At 37.5% G+C, this 15,155-nt stretch overlaps 1 protein-coding gene across 2 annotated transcripts; it reads right to left on the bottom strand.

The window, feature by feature from the left end:
* Positions 1–963: 963 nt before the first annotated feature.
* rps14 (ribosomal protein S14) lies at positions 964–4,823 on the bottom strand. Of its 2 annotated transcripts, none has more exons than XM_073479171.1 (5): positions 4,783–4,823; positions 2,961–3,112; positions 2,354–2,515; positions 2,189–2,265; positions 964–1,072 (listed from the first exon to the last, which is right to left on the bottom strand). In XM_073479171.1, exons 2-5 carry the CDS (start codon positions 3,107–3,109, stop codon positions 1,005–1,007), a joined length of 456 nt encoding a protein of 151 aa, XP_073335272.1. In that variant the 5' UTR covers positions 3,110–3,112; positions 4,783–4,823; the 3' UTR covers positions 964–1,004. The 2 variants fall into 2 exon arrangements, with proteins under 2 accessions (XP_073335272.1, XP_073335271.1); XM_073479170.1 differs by having other exon boundaries at positions 4,738–4,819.
* Positions 4,824–15,155: the final 10,332 nt, after the last annotated feature.

Genomic DNA, 15,155 nt, shown 5'->3' with positions numbered 1-15,155 from the left:
TCTCTCCTCCTGCAGCTTCTCAGATCTCATGTTGAGCTGCTGTTCAAACCCTCGAGCAACACACCACTCCTACCCACAATCCCCAGGGAGTGACACAGCTGCATGATGGGAGACTAAAGGGTAGTCGAGGCCCACAGACACACACAGACGTGTAAATGTCAGTGATTTAAATGTCACCGGTTCATTATTTCATCATTTAACTTCAAGGTTTCTTGTGTTCAGTCTGTTGTCGAAACATTAAAGTCAGACTGTGTGTTGCTGCCTCCTGCTGGCAGACAGCATGAACTGCACATACAAGGGGTGGACACAATAATGTGAACACCTAAAGTGTCAGTGTTCTCAGTTTAATATACACAAGACTTACTCTTCAGTTTTAATACCTTTATTACTGAAAATCAAAATGAAGTTTATTTTTAATAATCAAGGTCCATTTAGCAGGCTAACTGTTCCTGAGCTTTCAACCATATCACATGATCTTCAGCAGGGAGTCAAAGCTGTAGACACCAGTTACTTACTGCATAAAACTAGACACTGAAGAAAAACAGAAAAACAAAAACTTTGAATTTAAGAATTGTCAAGAATAGTTTGAGGATTATCTGAATATAATTATGTCCGAGGCCCAGATTCCCCCAGTTTTTAGTCTTGTGTAGTTCCTGCTAAATACAAATCAATTTTACGTTCATGTCGATTTTCTTTAAACTGTCCATTTATAAATACTTTCCATTTTCAACCATTTTAACTTCAATTCTCCACTTTAAATCATCTTTCAAATACTGTTTCAATAAAATACTGTTTCAACTGAACAGTCACAACTAAGTTGAAACAGTTTTGTCTTGTCAGAAAAACAAACAAACCAGACAGTCCGATCTATCAGTTTCTCTTCTATTGACTGACAGTTGACTGAACTTGTTATTGACAGCTGATCAGAGATCAGTAGTAAACAGAGACTTGGTGGAAACAGACTTGAGTTCAAACTTTTTATTGTCAGAAAATCTTGGTGCAGTTTACAGACGGCGACCGCGACGTCCGCCCTTCCTTCTGGTCGAGTCTGACGGGATCGGAGTGACGTCCTCTGATCAAAGCAATGAAGAAGAAACAAACACAAGAAGAAGAAACAGGAGGTCAAACATTGCAGACTGGAAACAGACACGACTTTTACACTACAACGCAAACTTCAACTGTCTAAAGGCTCAGTTCACGCTGGGACAGTTCATTTACCCCAGGACTGAAAAGGATCACAAAACTGTAGTCAAGTATTTCCTTTTTCTTCAATTTCTACTTTCAGAGGGAAATATTCAACTTTTTACTGCTTATATTTCTTATTCAAGACAAAATCTCACTACAGGAATATTCTTTGGAAACAAAGTATTCCAATAATATAAAAACTAACACATTGTGATGATATTTGAACTTCTTTTACCAACAATTCATTATGGGCCCTTGTGACAAACTCAAATTTGGCTGACGGACAATTCATGCAGCACTTAAATGTTTCTCATGTTCTCTTCATGTTAAAGAGACCGCAAATGTCACGAATACCAATAAATGGTTAAGATGCAAAAGAGGCATTTTGTACAGAAACATTGCAGCAGTTATTACTATGGGATCCCTGTCACAGTTTTAATGGACTTAAAACCCATCAGGAGAGCACCACATGCTGTTGCACATGTTACCATGGTTACCAAATGATATTGTACTGGCTCATTTCACTCTGAGATGCTTCCTGAACAGATTTTATGTTTAGTAGTTGAATTGATAATTTAGTAAAATAGTCCAAAAATCGCACATCAGGTATCATGACATCCTGAGGTCGCCCAGTTCGGTTGTACAAACTGGGCAAACTGATCAGACTTCATTTTAACTGAACCAATTTAGGTGTGAAAGCACACAAGTACATTTTACGTGCATTACTTGACTTGAAAAGTATTAGTGTGGTATTAGTACTTTAAAGTCAAGGGTGTGAATACTTTTCACCCCTGAATGTAAAAAAGGAGAAAAATATGTAATAAGCCATCAGAGAGGAGCAGCGCAGACTGATTTAATGATCTATAAATTCTTGACTACCTGATCTCAGATCAGCTGCAGTTAAATGCATGGAGATATGATTACTGACATGATTAAACTCAGACTGAGGGGGATTTAAGGTGACCTGCAGACAGGTAGGAGTGTGTCTGTGTTGACGACTCACCGATACGTCCGATTTTCATGCCTGAACGAGCCAGAGCTCTGAGAGCAGACTGGGCTCCAGGTCCAGGAGTCTTTGTCCTGAAACCAACAGACAGGAAGTTCAGTCACATTGTAAAACTGACAAACATACACAAACTGGAGTCCCACAGACAGGTGTGGTGTGTACCTGTTTCCTCCGGTGGCCCTCAGCTTGATGTGCAGAGCTGTGATCCCGAGCTCTTTGCAGCGCTGAGCGACGTCCTGAGCTGCCAACATGGCGGCGTATGGAGACGACTCGTCTCTGTCGGCCTTCACCTTCATCCCACCGGTGACACGGCAGATTGTCTCCCTGGAGGCAAACGGACCATCAGACATCGGATACACAAACACTTCCTTTCTGTTTCAGATCAAGGCCAGGTAAGTTTGTTTTTATTTTTAACATGATGCAGATGTTTGACTATGTGCACATTGTATGGACCATAAACAGACGAGATTTACTTTAACACTTTCCTAACGCTGGACTATTTGCTCTCCTCGTGATGAATTCTCAAGTGGTGCTGTGATACATGACATTATCTGTAAGAGGAAAACTCTTTGCGAGGAAGCATTTACACTTTGTGTAGAAATTTGGTGCTACAAGCACAGGGCTGCAACAGGGACCCTCCCCTACGTGCTTGCCGCTGCTCAACACTCAAGTAAAGAATGTCGTCAAGCATGAGTAAGAGATGGTAGCTCATGGCTTTGCAACAAAAATTATAAACTGTTGTCATGAGACCTGTTGAATGTGAACTTACTTTCCGGAGAGGTCGGTGACGTGCACAAAGGTGTCATTGAAGGAGGCGAAGATGTGGCAAACTCCAAACACATTTTCTCCTTCGGCCACCTGAGGACCCAGACTGATGACCTGCTCCTCCTTCTTTTCCTTCCCTTTACGAGGAGCCATCGTCTGATGAAGAGGAGGAAAGAGTTAGACACGAGGAAGAGTCCACATCATCCCCATACACTTCATGAACCAACACTTTAGAGTTGGGTGAGAAGCTCCACTAAAATTTAAATATTATTTCTGACTTGTAGTCCTCAAGCTCTTCCTTAAATATTTTCATGGTCAAAAGATAAGATTCTTGCTCGTGCTGAAACATTACAATCATTTAACAGATCCAAAGAGCTATAGGTTCAACCTGGGGGAGGAAAACTTGTTTGTGAAAATATTGGTTTGACCCCAAGACAACAGAACATACGACTTTATATGATACTGAAAATACTCCGAAGTCCCTGATCTACTGCTGGGTGAAGTTATGAGATAAAATCATGGAGAAAAGTTCAAAGTTAAGAAGAAACAGCAGCTCGTATCATGAATCTGAACTGATGAACTTCCAGCAGCTTTCACAAATTTACTGACTGAAGCTGCAGAGCATCAGCAGCATCCATCTGCAAGGATCTACTAATATGAATCCAACAGGAAAACACAACTTCCTACAACAAACAACTTGAGCGCAGGACCAAGCTAAGTCTTAAAGTTGAACATTTTCAGACAAAAAGATCATCTGACAGGGGACAGACCAGACAAACACACCGACATCACCAGGTTTGATCAGTTTCAAGCTCTAATAACTCTTCGACATTAAGACGACACTTATTATATTTCCACATGATGGAGATTCGTCCCCAAATCAACGTTTCACATTCTGGTTCAACAATATTTCTACAGGATGCTCGTCATCCTTTAATCCAGTTTAATAGCACCATCTTTAAATAAATTATAAGTAATATAACAAGTAAATCCACATGTAAACTTTGGCTTCCACTGATTTTGAGTCTGAACAGGAGGACATTCAAAAGTCCCATAGAGAAACAGGCAATTTACATACTGCCATGTGACTAACTCAGGTTTTACACAACATGAAGTAGGACAGCATTTCAAAATTAAAGCTCATCAAATAGATGCTAGTAGTGCTGCAAGAAATCACCCAGTGTTTCCCACTGACCCAATTTATTCAACACATCGTCCTCCATGATGCTTTAAGTATCCAATCTGCACACTGTCGGCTAATGTTAGCTTCACCTGCATCTGTATCACACGGATTTGTTCTTGGTGCTTCAGTCATATCGTCACTCATAACCCACCAACTTCACACCACCTTTGTGAACCGCTTGTTGTTCAACATTAAATTAAATGTAAATCGACAAATTGCGCAATAAACGTGCGACCACCAGCAGTTTTGACAAGATGCTAACGTTAGCCTGCTAGCTTCTAGCAACAAATGTAGTCTGACCTGACCTATTTTCACCTGATTTACCTGGACGGTATAATAACACATCTACGTACCTCCTTAAATACTCTGTAGTGAGTTTAATTAAAGCGTAAAAGTTGTTTTCCCGCTTGTAATCTCAACACTCGGAGCTAAAATGGCGACATGCTGCGGCAGCTCGCCGACTCAACTCTCAGACACCGGCACAGAAAAACACGTAGAAACACACATAAAGTCTCTCGCAGAGAAATAATTTCACCCCGAACAGAAACAAACATGATCTCAGATTAAGTTGGGACACATTAAATTATCGGATGTTCACCTAAAAAGCAGATTAAAGTTGGATAAATCGCTGAGGAGAACCCACCTCTGTGTGTCTCTATACGAAGCAGAAACAAGAAAGGAAGGAACTTCCGCTTCCGGGGCCAAAGTTGAGGCGATGCAGCGCGGGAACGAGCTGCTGCTGCCGCCACGTGGTGTTTACAAGAACAACACATATGAGTGTTTTTAATGCAGCTTATATCCACTTTATATTTAATATTCATGTTTATTTAATAAATCAAAGGAGCAAATACTCAAATAAAAAACAAATGTGAATTTACTTTTTTTGTTTTGTGGTCTTTTCCTGTTTGTGAGGCAGTTTTAAAAAAAACATTTATTTGTAATATAATAATTTATTTTCATGACCATTATTTCTTATTCATCTACTTATTTCTATTTATACATATTTACCATTTTCCTAATTCCCTTTGATATGTAGATTTTTTTAAATGTCTCTGCATGTTTTTATTTTGACCCCTTTTTTTTTTTTTTTTTACAAAAAAAAGGTCATATTTCCCCTCTATATGTTGAATATAAATTGAATTGTTAAAATATATATTGATTTCATCTCATAAAAAATCAGGCAATAAACTGATAAAATAAACTAATTTAAAAATGTGCTACTTTGGCTCCGATGCAACATCCTCTCACACAATGTCCCACCCACACCTCAACACTATCTGATTGGCAACACGTCACAATAAATAGCCTTTAAACACAGAATAATCATAATCTGCAACATAACTAGTAACTAAATGTATCAACTAAAGGAAGTGGAGAGGAAGTATAAAGTAGCAGAAAAAGGAAATACTCAAGCAGAGTACCTTAAAATTGTATTTAAGACTTGTGGGCTACGTGAGTAAATTGTATTTAGGTTTATTTCATCACTGATTGTTCGAAATTTTGACACAAAGATTTAAATTCTTACTGCAAATGAAATCAGTTCCAAATATTGGTTTTCAGTCTCCTTCAATTCCGATAATCAATATCGGTATGAAAAAGCCACAAGGATGTTGCTTGTTTCTTTAAATACCCCAAAATTTACACAGAGTTTGGTGGGCACCTGAGTTCACACCCACAAGTCAGGTTTTTAGGGAGTTTTGGGGTTTAATGACGTACAGTCAAACAGTCAGTTTACATTTTATAATTAAACATATTTAACACATGACTCCTACAATAAACCCTACATGAAATGATATTACAGGGAGTTATTGTTTCGTTCTAAACTTAAATGATAAATCCTACGAGGATGTGAAACAACATTCAGACCGTATTGTGTGTGATTATATTTACACTAAATACAACTCAACTGTTTAATTGACGAATAAATAATGACATTTTAAATACTGACTAAGTGTCATAAAATGTTGTTGACTTAAAAGATAAAAAGGAAACTTGTATCATGAATCTGAACTGATGAACTACTAGTCAGACTTTCACACATTTACTGGCTGAAGCTGCATCCACCTGCAAGGATCTACCGACATGAATCCAACAGGAAAACACATGAAAACAACAAACACAACATGAGTTCAGGACCAAATTAAGTCTTTAAGTTCAACATTTTCAGACAAAACTTTCCCAGGATCAGCTGACAACCTCTGACAGGCACACTGACATTACCAGGCTCCATTAGCAGTTTCAAGCTTTTATAACTTTAAATGTCATCTAACTGTCATCTACAATAAAAGGAAATGACACTTTGCCTATTATATTTCCATTTAGGCTATTTTAATTCATCCAATTCAGATTTAAGACAGCAAAACAAATCTGAATCAGGCTCCTTAACTTTACAGCGTCGCTTCTAAGAGGCTATAATGAAGTAATCCTACAGATCAATACTCTGTTTAGGCTTCAGAGGAGCCTTTAAGTTGTTCGTTCTGTCACCTGTTTACAACCTTTTTATTAAGATGAAACCTGCACTGTAGCTGCTAAGCTAAAAGCGTTGGCGCACACCTTCTCCTTGGACTTGGATTACCCCAAACAAGCTGTATTGATGTTGTCAGTCGGTAAAGTCTCCATCTTCTTCAGTTGTTCAGCAGAACGCTGCGACACTGTTTTGCTGTGAAGCTCCAGAAATGTTAAGCGGACTACGAAACTTCAGCTGACTTTTCACCAGCATGGGGGTGAAATAAAGATTTTCACATTTGGGTGAACTGTTCCTTTAAAGAAGTCAGTTGGGGGAGATTAAAAGGAGATTTAATGGAGATGTACAGCATGTGGCCTATAGGAGAGGATTATCTGCACCTGAACCCTTTGAAGTGTGATATTTCTTAATTAAAGCTAACCGCTGTCTCATCTGCTCCTAAAGAGCAGGGCTGTCAATCCCAATCCAGATTGATTTTTGATTTATGAATCAATTTTCTGGACTTTTTGATCATGAAGGAATAAGTTGGTAAAAGATCTCTTCAGGATAATTTCTTTAAAGGAACATTAACATGTTTTAAACTCTGCTCTCTCAGCAGTGAGTCAACCTGAACAACAGCCTCTTTCTTTTTCACCTGCACTTTTTTTTTAAAATGTCACTTGTTGACTCATCTGCTTTTTCCGGCAAAGAAATTCAACGTGAAGCAAAAGAATCAGCACAAAGAGTCCTCACGCACACGATCGGATGTGTTTGTGTCTTCGAAGGAAATCACACGGCAGCGTTTGACCACCTCAGTTTATTTACAGAAACACTTTGAACACGATGCAGAAGAAGAAATACTCCAAAAAACTACAAAAGAAAAAAGATTAAAAACACACACATACACACACACACACTCTCTCGCTCTCACTCTCTCTCTCTCACACACACACACAGTTCACACTGTTACACACTGAGCATGCAGCATTGGAGTTAATACAGTACAGTACAATATCCATCATAGTAGAAAAAGCTGAGTGGATATGAAGGAGCTGATTATTGATCATTGATTATTGATTTTGCAGAGCATGAACATGACCGAGAGGAAACAGGCAGGAGTCAGTCTGTTTGAACTTTGGATTTTACTTTTCCAGACAGAAAAGAGAAAAATAATTAATTTTGATTTAAAAAATATCCATAAATGAGAAGATGAATGTTTGTTTATTGTTGGATATTTTACTTATTATCTCTTTTTCATTTCTGTTTCTGAAGGAAAAGCCAAAAGCCAAACAATCGATTACCGCAAAGAGCAAAAGAGCTTCAGACAAAACTTCACACTGATACAAACCTTTAATTCTATTACAGGCTCAAAGTTTCAGTCGTGAAAGAAACTAATGATGTGTAAAGAAACAATGTTTAAAGCCGACCATAGAAAGAGCAAATTTACGCTATAGAAACCAGTTAAATGAATAAATAAAATTAGAAATGTTGTTTCTTTAAATACCCCAAAAATTGCACAGAGTTTGGTGGGCACCTGAGTTCAGGTTTCCGGGAATTTGGGGGGTTATGACATATGGTCATATAGTCAGGGTTTACATTCTATAATTTAACACATATTACACGTGTTTAAGGCAGATTCTGATCATTGTTAGACTAAATATATAAGACTTTTACAGTTTTTAGGCAAAAAAATCTACGTTCTAGACCTAAATGATAAATCTGACATTGTAGCGAGGATGTGAAACAACATTCAGAACATATTGTGCGTGATTATATTCACACTAAATATAACTCAACAGTTAAATTGATGAATAAATATTGACATTTTAAATATTTTGTGTGTGTTTTTTGAAGATTCCAAATATTGTTTTGCTTTTGCTCGAGTTCATGACCACGGTTATATTTATGGAAATGTCATACAATGTTATTGAAAAAAATAATAGCAAGGTTAACAGTTGGCTTAATCCTCCACCACAATAGGAACAAATTGAATTTGTTTTTAAAATCTTCCAAAAACTGTACAGAGTTTGGTTGGTTTATGTCCACAGTTACATTTATGGGAATTTGGGGCTTTATTGACATAAAGAGGAGTTCATATTCTGTAATTTTCCACCAAAAGTACATGTGTGCACACATTTAAACTGACCAAACTATAGTGAGATCAAATTGAAACTATAAATGACTGAACAGAATGAACAAAACTGAATAAATACAAATTGAACCTCTTGCCTTTTCTTAAATACTCTAAAATTCGTACAGAGTTTGGTTGGTGGCTTGTTAAAACTGTCACTGGTCTTTGCACCGACTGTATGTACAATTGGACATGAGGACACAAATCCAAACCTCCAGAACCACCAATATAGAATTTTTACATAACGAGTCATCAGAAATCAGTTAGCACACAAGCTAACATTAGCATGACACAGCTATGTGTTTCTTTATCCTGTTCAGTCTCGGCCTATTAGATCAATATCGTGTTTTAGTCAACAGAAGCTTCAGTTTGACGTGTCCTACATTTTTGATATAATTTCTCCTGTGACTGAAACCTTGGACCTCATTTAGACCTCATAGCACATGAAAATAAACAAATATATGTTATTACATCGAGTGCAAAATAATAATAAATAATAATAAGAGTTAAACAAAAAACAATTAAAAGGTTTAGTATCAGTGCTGAGAAACCCACAACTCTAATCTCCTGGGTAAATGGTTTGCTAGCCTGTTAGCATTATTAGCATGTCTAACTGTAACCAATTTTAGCCACAAACTAGCATGTTAGCTTGCTGAAAACCTGTTATCTTGTGGCTAGAAGAACAGCTAAGGATTGCTAACAAAGCTTAGAGTTTCTGCAGTCTCTGAAGTGACCTCCTCCTGCTGTTTCCCATCACGTCGATAAGAAAAGCTTCCCTTGGCGAACGTGCTCTCAGTGCTGCAGGTGAAGCTTCAAAACAGAGACTTCCAACCAGGAACGGAAACATTCACGTCTGAGAGAATATCAGAGCAAAAAGTCATAAATCCTGAATCTGTCATCTCCTCCGGATCACATACTGAATCAATCACTTGATGGTTGGAAGTCGCTGCTTTGGATTCATGAGGATAAATACGGAGCAGCCACACCTACTGAACATCTGGTAAAAACAGGAAAAACATCAGAGCATCGGTTCATCGGAATAACATGTGAAATCTGCTTTAAGATGAATTCTTCAGTTTCAAGCATAAACACCAAAATAGTTCTAAAAAATGACATCTCAGATATTTGCAGGGAGCATCTGAGCGTCCCCGGAGCTCAAAGATTTCCACCACGAATAAATAAAACTTTCTCGGTCTTAAAAGGTCAAAGTGGAGGTTTAGAAAACACAGACTAGTCTACTGTATAAAACAGCCATTCACTCTGCAGGTGCCATTTGGCGTCCCGACTGTGGTCACACTCAAGTTTGGGGTAAATTTGTTGATGCGGAGGCTAAAACCAACTGTGGATCAGAGAAACATTTAGAGCCAGACCTCAGGGAAACTTCCCACCCAAGTCCATCTTTTGCTGTTTTTATCCTGAACAGTGGCTGAAAACTTTATGAGATACTTTAAATGGCAATTCAACAAAAAAAAGAAATCTGTTGTGTTGTTACAGAAAACGTCCCTGCTTGATCTCTGCTGCTGTCAGCAAATTAACAGAATTTTTGGCGAAAACTTAAGGAGTCAAGAGTTCAGTATCTTCTTAAATGGCAAAAAATAGCAGCAGGAACTTTTAATACATGTGTGTTTGGTGTACTCAGCTTCCTAGTTGGCAAAATCCCCAGATATTGTTGTTTGTTGAGCAACCACATGTCCAAAGGGCTGTTTCTTCAGCTGTTCATAAGACTTTCATTGTGCTTTTCTTAAATGCTAAGAAAATTGTACAGAGTTTGGTTGGTGGGTGGCTCGTCAAAAAGTTTATAGGTAGGTCACATCTTTGCAATGGCTTTATGCGAATTAGCCCATTAGAGGACCTAAATTCAAACATTTTTACACCTGATTCAGAACAAGTCAGAAAAAACAGCTAGCATTTAAAGGATCTCAAGCCTTTAAGGTTAAGAACAACTGCTTTAATCTTTAACAATGTCTCATATTTTTGATAAATGTATCACTTGTGTGTTTTTACGTGAAACCTCCTTGCCTCTGAAGTGTGGTGCAGTAGAAGTATAAAGTAGCAAAAACTGGAAGTAATTATGTAAAGTACAAGTACCTCAAAACTGTATTTTAGGACAGTACTAGAGTCAATATACGTAGTTACTCAAAAGGTTTTGTTAGTGGGTGGAGCTTAAGACTGACACCAAACAATACAGCATCAGTAGCAGGCTCCGCCCCGACTGTAGCCCCACCCTTTAACTAGTGACATCATCAAAAAGGGCCCCATTCTTTTTGGAGTCAAAACGTTTCAGAGGTCAGAGGTCATTCGGAAACAGCCACAAGTTGACATTTGACCAGATGTTCAGCCTCCTTCGGTTCGTTGAGTATTTCCGGAGCCGGGACGCCAAATGGCACAGAGATGTCAAGTAAAAAAAAAAAGGCAGCGGCGCTGTGGCAAACACATTCAGCGGTTGCTAAGGGAACTCGTGTCACACGCTATAATGCATCTCATACTAACAAAAAATAATAAAGCTACTAATACACAATGTGTTCTCTACAGGGTGATTCACACAACGGTAGCACTGGATGTCTGATTCAAACATTAAAAAGCTTTTAAATATACAAACGCGATATATTGAGAATAATAATATCATCATCATAGTAAGAATCTGATTGTACAAAGTTCTACATTCTCCCGACGGTAAAAAGCTGCTAAAGCCTCTGAGACGAACACAACGGGTCAAAAGTCGCAGAATATCAAAGACGGCACTGCTGGCGTTTTGTTAGGTCGTGGCTAGCAGACACCATTGCTCCCAGTGAGGAATGCTAACAAAGCTAACAAGTTCGAGTCAAGTCACCGGAGAGCTGGAAAACAACATGGCAGCCGCGAATGCCAAAACGCAGCAGAGGGCGAAGCCGAAACACAAAACACAAAGTCAAGTCTTGCATGCAGAAAACCACATTGTCTGTACAGAAAGTAAACACCATCAATGAAGAGGAAGAAATACAAGCTCTCCATACAGAACTCCAGTCAAAAATCTAACGTTTTTAGAACGCAGCCATTACCACAAAACCTCATATCTCCTAAAAAAAGATTTCACCAACAAAACTGTTGAATGCAGCCACTCTGACTGGGCGTGTAATAGCTCACTTCACAATCCAAGATGAAACTGTGATTATGAATCAGAAAATTGTTAAATGTCCTAAAAAATAATGTAAATAGAGATATGAGGTTTCACACAGCGTCCACACCACCGACAGACCAACACAACGAGAACGCCAGTCAGATTGTCCTGTTGGACGGAGGCTCAGAAGAGACAAAACCCACTTACAGCTTTATAAATGTAAAACTGAATACATGAGTTGAAAAATAAAAATGTTATATGATCAACTCTTCACTTTCTGTTTTCCTTTTTGCACGTTCAATCCTCCACCAGCTTCACATTTTACACTTTATCCTCGTAAAAATCCTCTGAAAGTCAGAATAGATCAATAGGATCTGATTTACTTTTTGTTCTTCAACTAATTGCGTTCAAATATAATTTAGTCCTTTATGTAAATGAGGCTGCATATGTTTTTAGCATTAAGTCTGTAAATATTACTTCAAAGCCTATTGCTATAGTTACCGTTTTGTTAATAACGCATTTGTTCAGCTGTTAACGGCCCTTGAATATCCAAATTTGAAGGATTGCAAAAATAAAATTAATAAAATTAATATCAATTACAGCCTTAAAAGATTTGAAATTATTGTTATAAATTTGTTTATCGTTTGAACTTTTAATTTGTCTGTTATTTTTGTCACTTCTAGGACTCCATCCTGATGAGTTTCTGTTGTTTGTTGGACTTTGTCCCCGGCAACAGATGGTGAGTTATTGTGTTAGTGATTCTGATTGGCTTTCCAAGCGTCACTGTGAATCTTTTTGCAGTTCTTTTACTTTGAAACCTTAAAAGTTCAGAAAACAATCAAGAGTCCATTTTGGATTCATTCGGCATCCCCAAAGAGATCAGGAATCAGACAAATGGAAACCATAAAGAGACGCACTTTGATTTTGTTGAAGCACCCAACAGTTCATTTAATTGTTTTTTGATTGTTTGAATTCATTTTAGCGACTTTAAAGCCGCCAAACTCTAATTAGATTTCGTTTTATTTTGGAGTTAAGTGCTAAAACAAAATCAGAGAGAATAATTTGTTTCCTTCTTTTCTTCCTCTTTCTGTTTTGTCACATCCTTTCTTCCTTTCTTCTTCATCTCCTCTGAATCTAAAAACATTTCACAGTTCCTTCCTCTAATGAAGCCTGGAGTGGAGAGCAGGCGGCAGGCAGACAGCTCGTTAAGGCCCTCCTCGTTAGGACACCTGGCAGGGGGGTCACGGGGGTCGTGGGGGGTGGAGGTGTGGCTGTTCATGGAAGATCACAGGCCGGAGAGGGTGGAAGCTTGTGGAGCTCTCCGAGCCCAATGGAAGCAGAGAGATGAGCATCCAACATCCAGAACTCATCGGCGTGTTTTTAGCATTTCCTGAACTGCTTATATTAATTATTAAATATTACATTACTATTACATTTACTCTGTTTGATGATGTAGTTACAAAAGCAGCTGATTGCTTTCTAGGCCCCGACATCACGACGTCACCATGTCATAATTGTGAGATAAAATTCTGTTTATATATATATATAATGATTTATTTAATTTTATGAAGAACCTGAATAATACAATCTGTGTTAAAAACAAACGATGAGCACAATGTTTGAATTTTATTAGAACAATAAAGTTGTGATCACTGAGGATGTAAACCTGTCGTGAAGTTTACGTCCAACTATTTTAGTTTAAGATTGAATACAGTTAAATTCCAACATAATATAAATAAATACATATATAAATATAAAGGATTCTTTCAACAAAATGTGCAATTTAGTGTTTTGTTTTCTACTGTATTTTATTTGTCATTGCGTGTTTACTCTGTTTTTTTTATTATTTATTATTTATTATTATTTATTTAGTATTGTGAATCATTTATGAGAAAATATTGAACAATTAACTGATAAAGCAAAAAAATCATTATCTAAATAATTTTCAAATTTTGGGTGTTTTCGGGGGTACGGCCCTGGTTCTGACCAGGAGATAATTGGTCAAATAATAATTAATAACTAATTATGTTTTTATAGATATTAGTCTAGTCAGTTATCTTCACTGTCAGGTGGAAATCTCATATCTCCAGGAAACAGAACTCATCTTGTTGGAAATATTTTTTTATTTTATTTTTATGGAGGAATCAAAACCTAATCGGTGGAACAAAGCCCATCAAATATTCTTTAATTAACTACAAATGTGGGATCCACACTAACTTTTACCATGTAATGCTGCAAATGATGATTTTGCTCATTAATTAGGTAACTGAGGTGATTTCATGTTGTGAAGTCAGAGGTGCTTTTCATCGCAAATTTAAGGGGTTTAATTGAAATGTTGTAATTTAATCGGATACAATTAAAGGATTGTAATATACATATAAAGATCACCTGTAACATTATTTTGTGATTTCATTAACAAAACCTCTTCACTGATGTAGAAACCTATTGCAGTCTCTTTAATACAGTCCTGTCATTAATTATGCCACAATTTGTTAAATATTCCCAAAATTATTTTAATTTGCAGCTGAAAATATGTCACGGCAAACCAATTTATTTAACTCCTCATTTAACTCTAAAGTCCATTTTATTTGTTAATTAAAAACTATTGAAATAAAGTCTTGGTGTGTTTTCAGGCAGAAACTAAGAGCTAATTAAAAACTAATTAAGAGCTAATTAAAGGTATTGAGTCAGTTGTTGAGGCGATGGTCCTGTCAATCATCCTGAAGGAGGATTTGGAGATAAGAGGTTTTCACTCATTATTACAATCTGTGCTGTGTAGCTGATTGGCTAATCGGGAAGGGGCGTGGCTGAAGCAAAGTCCAGACGAGCTGATTGGTCGATTGATCGATTGGTTGTGCAGTTCACTGCTTTCTGGCCCCGCCCCCCCTCCTCATCCATCTTGTTTTCTCAAACTAAATCCTGATTGGTTGGTGTCAGACGCCTGGCCTGCTGTCAATCAATCAGTTGTCAAGGCGACGGTGGCCCCCATCAAAGACCCGCCCACTCTGGAAGTTAACTGGATGGAAAAAAAACATTTAAATCACAGTTAATGAAGTTACAATGACATAGTTTCAACATATTGTGACTGTCATAAACCTAAAAAATAAAATGTTTAATCTAAAAAAAAAAAAAAACCCTCTGATTTACATAATTTGTTAATTGTTTACAGAGTTAAATTAACAGATTTTTTGGTTGGTTGGTTGGTTTGTGATCAGGATTATACAAAAACTACCGAAAAGATTTCCACGAAACTTGGATGGAGGGTGGATCTCGACCCAGAATAGACCCCATTAACATTTGGTGCAGATCCAAGAATTTTCTTTTTATCATTTTCACCATTTTTAG

The sequence above is a fragment of the Pagrus major genome, chromosome 13 (genome assembly GCF_040436345.1).
Source record: "Pagrus major chromosome 13, Pma_NU_1.0".
Taxonomy (NCBI): domain Eukaryota; kingdom Metazoa; phylum Chordata; class Actinopteri; order Spariformes; family Sparidae; genus Pagrus; species Pagrus major.
The sequence above is the reverse complement of the archived record's forward strand: the minus strand, read 5'-3'. Positions and strand labels throughout refer to the sequence as shown.